This window comes from Rhincodon typus, chromosome 2 (genome assembly GCF_021869965.1).
Source record: "Rhincodon typus isolate 14 chromosome 2, sRhiTyp1.1, whole genome shotgun sequence".
NCBI classification, from domain to species: domain Eukaryota; kingdom Metazoa; phylum Chordata; class Chondrichthyes; order Orectolobiformes; family Rhincodontidae; genus Rhincodon; species Rhincodon typus.
Window position 1 is genome coordinate 1472846 of NC_063333.1, and position 6484 is coordinate 1479329.

The window sequence follows — 6484 nt, forward strand, 5'->3', positions numbered from 1 at the left end:
ACTCCCAGGGACAGGGACAGCACGGGGTTAGATACAGAGTAAAGCTCTCTCTGCACTGTCCCCCATCAAATGCTCCCAGGGACAGGGACAGCACGGGGTTAGAGCCCTGTACACAGTAGAATGATGTGAACATGAGTGATGTTGCTAACAATTCTTTGCTTTCTGGTTAGATAGCATGTAGGGATGTCAGTGATCCTGTACCTGATGCTCCCATTCCCATCTCCAGCGCTGCTGTCAATTCTCTGCCTGCAGAAGATTCCCAGCGTTTGAGAGGACCCCATGCATTCAACAGGTGGGAAAGGAAAGACAACAGTCTGAGGGTGGGAACTGTACCAGGTACTGACAGGAGAGTCACTGAGGGTTGGAATCGTGGTCATGTTACTGATCCAGAGACCGGCAATAATCATTCAAAGTCAATTTGAATTTCGTTGCACCAGCCCTTCTTTGTTGTAATTACTGCATCCAGGCAAGTGGGGAGTATTCCATCACACTCCTGACTTGTGCCTTGTAGATGGTGGGACAGGTTTTGAGGAGTCAGGAGGTGAGTTGCTTGCCGCAGTATTCCCAGCTTCTGACCTGCTCTTGTAGCCACTGTGTTAATGTGGTGAGTCCAGTTGAGTTTCTGGTCAATGGTGACCCCCAGGATGTTGATAGTGGGGGATTCAGTGATGGTAACACCATTGAGTGTCAAGGGGCAGTGGTTAGATTGTCTCTTATTGGTGATGGTCACAGCCTGGCATTTGTGTGGTGTGAATGTCACTTGCCACTTACTGAGCGAAGCACTGTGCATTTCGTCTGTCTCAGGCTAGTGTCTTTCAAGCTCCTTCAGCACAGCTTGGTTCCCATGTTGTGGAATATTACTGACTACATCAGAAATCTGAAACAAGATATAAATACACGTAGCCTGATGATCAATAAACAGAGATATCACCTCTTAACACACAGGAAGGGAATTAAAGTTCAAAGTAGAAAAACAAAATATTTACATGGATTTAAGGTTGTTATTCATATCAGATTGGCACAATGCCTTATCTCTCCTTCACAACTATTTCTGAGGAGGGCACTCTGTCATCCAGGGAAAGCTTGACAGTGCCCATTCCCTCAGCACTGACCCTCCGACAGTGCGGCACTCCCTCAGCACTGACCCTCCGACAGCACTGGGATAATTTGTTTATGTTGTTGTATACGGTTATTTTCTGACCCAAGGTGAAGTTGTTGTTCACTGAGCCCTGGATATTCTAAGGGATTAATTAATTTATAGCTTGTCCCTTAAACTGGGCTAATTTTTTTTATCGGAATGAGATAATTGTGTAGAGAGGCTGAACGATTCTGTCCTTCACTTTGTTACCAGGACCTTCTCTTTATTTGTGATGTATGTAAGAGGCTTTAATGCTGTTCCTCTGTTGTGATCCAGCCCCGAAGGTTCTGTTGTTTTACCGGTCAAGTCTGATGTGGGGTCCCTGGAAAAGCAGGATCAACTGAAGGAGGTAGGAGATTCCGGTAATCTGGCATGTGGCACTGTTGATGGGGATGTGGAAGTGGGAAAGTGTGCGCTTTTGTGTTTGATTCACTGTGCTCGAGAGTTACCGACAAAGTAAAGCTCGGGTTAATAATCCCTCTGGACAGTCGGATCCCTAACCCTTTCCCAAAATCCCGGAGAGACGATCTGAGCGCCTCCTTCTGGCCCAGTCTCTGTTCTGCAGGTGTTACTTCTCCAAGAGTAAATCTGGAATAGAAGATGAGTCTCAGTGATGATAACCAGGAAATTATTATCAAAGTGGTTCACCAATGTTCTTCAGGAATAGAAATCTGCTATCCAAACCTGGTCCGACATGCACTGTAATGTTTATCCTTTTAACTATATCTTATTTCTAACTTATACTATGAATCACTGTGTGTAAAGCAAATTTATTTCTTCTTTATTCCTCTTTTTGTATCCAAGAATCTGTACCTAGGTACTTTGTGCCTAAGATAGTGCCATGAGGGGCAATATTGTAAACTTTTCACTGTTCTCCTGTACTCGAGTACATATGACAATAAAATCTAATTCTAATTCCTAACATGTGACTCCAGGCCCACTGTAGTGTTTGAACATGAGAGTGAGGTACATTGGGGCCCAGTAAGTACAGCCTGGGCTCCAGGGTTACTGTGCTATTTGGGCCAGCTACACATCCATTGTGTACTACAGCCCAGAACGAGGACCTGCGGCCCATCGTCGCCGTGCTGGCTATCAAACATCCAGCTGCTCGGATCCTGCTCTGCAGTATTTGGCCCGTAGCCTGGTATGCTATAGTGTTTAAGTGATCACTCCTCACTGTCTTCCAAACTGCCCAGTGGCTCTCTCCATCATTTCACACCCACCAGCATGAGCCTGAGGGGTGTAACACTGTAAATCATCTGGCTATGGGTACAATATTGTTGGAATGTGAGTGTAGCATTTATGTCCATTAGACCATAAGAAATAGGTACAGGAGCAGGCCATTCAGCCCCTCGAGCCTGTTCCACTGTTCATGGCTGGATCTGACATTCCTCACATCCACTTTCCTGCCCTTTCCCCTTGATTCCCTGATCGATCAAGAACCCATTTACCTCAGCCTGAAATATACACACAGACTCTGTCCCCACTCCTTAACTGCCCCTTGAGAATTTGGGGGTGAGCTGCCTCCTAGAACCACTGCAGTCCTACTGCTGGGGGTTGACCCACATTGCTATTAGGGGAGGGATTTCCAGGATTTTGACCCAGTGCCAGTGAAGGAATGGCGATATATTTCCGAGTCAGGGTGGTGAACGGCTCGGAGGGGAACCTGGAGTTGATGGTGTTCCCATGTATCTGCTGCCCCTCTAACTAAGGCTTGTGCTGTCTGATCCTCCTCTGACTCTCTCTACCCCAGGCGTACGCTTCATTGGCTATGAGAGATGAGGAAATCCTTCTGATTCAGCGTGGGGAGATGAGGGGCCGGAAAAAACCTCCACGTACGAAGGAAATCTTGCAGCAAGGTTTCAGGAAATACATGCAGCTCTTGTACGCTGAGACCCCACACATAGAGGTCAGTATCAGGACTCCGTGTGTGTCTGTGTACCCGAGCCTCTCTCTCTACCAGAGGTTTATAAAATCAAGAAGGACATAGATAAAGTGAATAACAAAGGCTTTTTTCCTTAGATGGGGCCGTTCAAAACTAGGGGACATATTTTTAAGGTGAGAGGAGAAAGATTAAAAAGGGACTGGACGGTTTTTTTTTTTTTGCACAGAGTGTGGTTTGTGTGTGGAATGAACTGCCAGAGAAAGTGATGGATGCAGGTAGTTACAACGTTTAAAAAGCATTTGGATAGGTACATGAATAGGAAAGGTTTGGAGGGATATGGGCCAGGAGCAGGCAGCTGGGATTAGTTTAGTGTGGAGCTGGAGGAGCACAGCGTAGCATCAGGTCCCAACCCGAAACGTCAGCCTTCCTGCTCCTCTGATGCTGCCTGGCCTGCTGTGTTCATCCAGCTCTACACTGTGTTATCTGTGACTCCAGCATCGGCAGTTCTTACTATCCCTGAGTGGGACTAGTTTAGTTTGGGAACATGGAGAGCATGGACTAGTTGGACCGAAGGGTCTGTTTTCGTGCCGTATGACTCCATGACTCTATCTCTTTGCCAATATCTCTCTTTGTGTGTATCTCTCTGCCTGTGAGTCTCTCTCAGTCACTCTGCGTCTGTATCTCTCCGTGCACATGTCTGTGACATCTTTTGTTATTTCCTATCTCTGCCCAAACTGATTCTACATTTTGATCCTCTGAACCACGATCATTTCCCACGACAGTATTGATATCCTTAATTAACAACTCATCTTCCTTTCTTCTTTCCCACCAAAATGTCAAATACCCCTGAAACAACCAAGTTCCAGAGATAGTAGGAACTGCAGATGCTGGAGAATCTGAGATAACAAGGCGTAGAGCTGGATGAACACAGCTGGCCAAGCCGCATCATAGGAGCAGGAAGGCTGACATTTTGGGCCTAGACCCTTCATCAGAAACCAAGGGTCAAGGCCGGAAACATCAGCCTTCCTGCTCCTATGATGCTGCTTGGCCTGCTGTGTTCATCCAGTTGTCCACTGCTTCTCAGTTTCACTTTGTACAGCTTCCCCAGTTGTAACTACTCCCCACCTACACGCACAGCACTTTTACAGCCCTAATTAAATGAATTGTCCTTCCCCAGTACAGTTCAGATGAAGATTATTCCAATAGTACAGCTCCCACTTTCCCAATACTCATGCCAATACCCCAGAAATTGAAACTCTAAGTCATAATATCATAGAGATGTACAGCGCAGAAACAGACCCTTTGGTCCAACTCATCCATGCCGACCAGATATCATAGAGAAATCTAGCCCCCTGTTGCCAGCATTTGGCTCATATCCCTCTGAACCTTCCTATTCATGTCCCCATCCAGATGCCTTTTAAATGTTGTAATTGTACCAGCCTCCACCACTTCCTCTGGCAGCTCATTCTGTACACGCACCACCCTCTGTGTGAAAATGTTGCCCCTCAGGTCTCTTGTATATCTTTCCCCTCTCACCTTAAACCTACGTTCTCTAATTTTGGGCTCCCCCACCCTGGGGAAAAGACCTTGTCTATGCACCTTATCCATGCCCCTCATGATTTTATAAACCTCTATAAGGTCACTCCTCAGCTCCGACACTCCAGGGAAAATAACCCCAGTCTATTCAGCCTCTCCCTATAGCTCAAACCCTCTGACCTTGGCAACATCCTTGTAAATCTTTTCTGAACCCTTTCAAATTTCACAACATCTTTCCATAAGAGTTCTCCCGCACCAGTCTCTGAGCCATGCAAACATAAGAGAGTGTGGTAAGTGGGATTGATTGGACAGTTAGAAGCAGACACAATGGGTAGAATGGTCTCTTTCCGTACTGTACAGTTGTCCCATTTTAACGTGACGCCCTGTTACAGAGGCAGAGGGCTGGGTATTGACTATGAGAGCTCGGTGTGATCAGTTGGCTGGATGGCTCATTTGTGATGCAGAGAGATGCCAACACTGTGGGTTCAATCCCCATCCCTGACTGGGGTCAGTGTGAAGGAGCCACCTTCTCATCCTGGTAACATTATGGTGACATTCACAGTGATTGGGTTGGGGGGGGGGGGCGGTTTGCTGGGGAGGGGGGAGTATTGATTCAGGTTCTGTATTCCAGCCCTTTTGGAAGAGAACAATGGGGCTCCGTAAGACATGGGAGCATGAAACCATTCAACCCACCGAGTCTGCTCCTCTATTCAATGAGATCATGGCTGATCTGATAATCCTCAAGTGCACTTTTACTGCCTTTTCCCCATAACCCTTGACTCCCTCACTGATTAAGGACATAGAACACAGAACATAGACCAGTATAGCACAGTACAGGCCCTTCGGCCCACGATGTTGTGCCGACCCATTATCCTACTCTAAGATCAATCTACCCTGCATACCCTACATTTTACTATCATCCATGTGTCTATCCAAGAGTTGCATAAATGTCCCTAATCAATCTGACTCCATGACCAACGCCGGCAGCGCATTCCACGCACCCACCACCCTCTGTGTGAAGAACCTATCTCTCACATCTCCCCTATACCTTCCTCCAATCACCTTAAAATTATGCCCCTTGTAATAATCATTTCCGTCCTGGGAAAAAGTTTCTGACTATCCACTCTGTCTATGCCTCTCATCATCTTGTAAACCTCTATCAAGTCACCTCTCATCCTTCTTCACTCCAATGAAAAAAGCCCTAGATCCCTCAACCTTTCCTCATAAGACCTGCCCTCCAGTAAAAATCTGTCTGTCTCAGCCTTGAATAGACTTAATAACCCAGTCTTGGCAGCTTTCTGTGGTAAACAATTCCACGGGTTTGTTCCCATCTGACAGAAGAAATTCCTCCTTGTGTCTGTTTAAGTAGACGACCCCATTAATACTGAGATGATGGCCCTCTGGTCCTGGAATCTCCCATAAACGGGAAACACCCTCTTGACATCTACCCTGCCAAGTTCCCAAAGGTTTGGGGGTTTAAGGTTTCTTGAAGCCAGACCCAATCAGCCTTTGTCCTGACTGCTGCACATATCATTTTGTAAGATTCCCGAGATTCCAATTTACGATCCGAATGAGCGGCTGGTGGACCTGAAGAGTCTCCTCAATCGACCCCATCAATGTAGAAACATCGTCAGAGGATTCTTCCCACCGCTGGCACGGCCGGAGCCTTGGTCTGAGGTCACCGCCAAAGAGAAAAAAGTGAGTATTGTCAGGAAACCGTACAGGCCAACACATCCTGTGGTGACTCTGTACCGGGTCAGTGCTGAGGGAGCGCCACACTATCGGAGGGTCAGTGCTGAGGGAGCGCCGCACTGTTGGAGGGTCAGTGCTGAGGGAGCGCCGCACTGTTGGAGGGTCAATGCTGAGGGAGTGCCGCACGGTCGGAGGGTCAGTGCTGAGGGAGTGGGCACTGTCGGAGGGTCAGT

General features: G+C 47.3%; 1 protein-coding gene across 1 annotated transcript in view; it reads left to right on the plus strand.

The window, feature by feature from the left end:
• wdr97 (WD repeat domain 97) overlaps positions 1–6484 on the plus strand; it is a 78236-nt gene that overhangs the window by 37297 nt on the left and 34455 nt on the right. The window contains exons 10-14 of the mRNA XM_048617495.1: positions 171–292; positions 1156–1206; positions 1415–1487; positions 2892–3047; positions 6102–6257. Coding sequence (XP_048473452.1) covers positions 171–292; positions 1156–1206; positions 1415–1487; positions 2892–3047; positions 6102–6257 — 558 coding nt within the window. The remainder of the gene's footprint in view (positions 1–170; positions 293–1155; positions 1207–1414; positions 1488–2891; positions 3048–6101; positions 6258–6484) is intronic.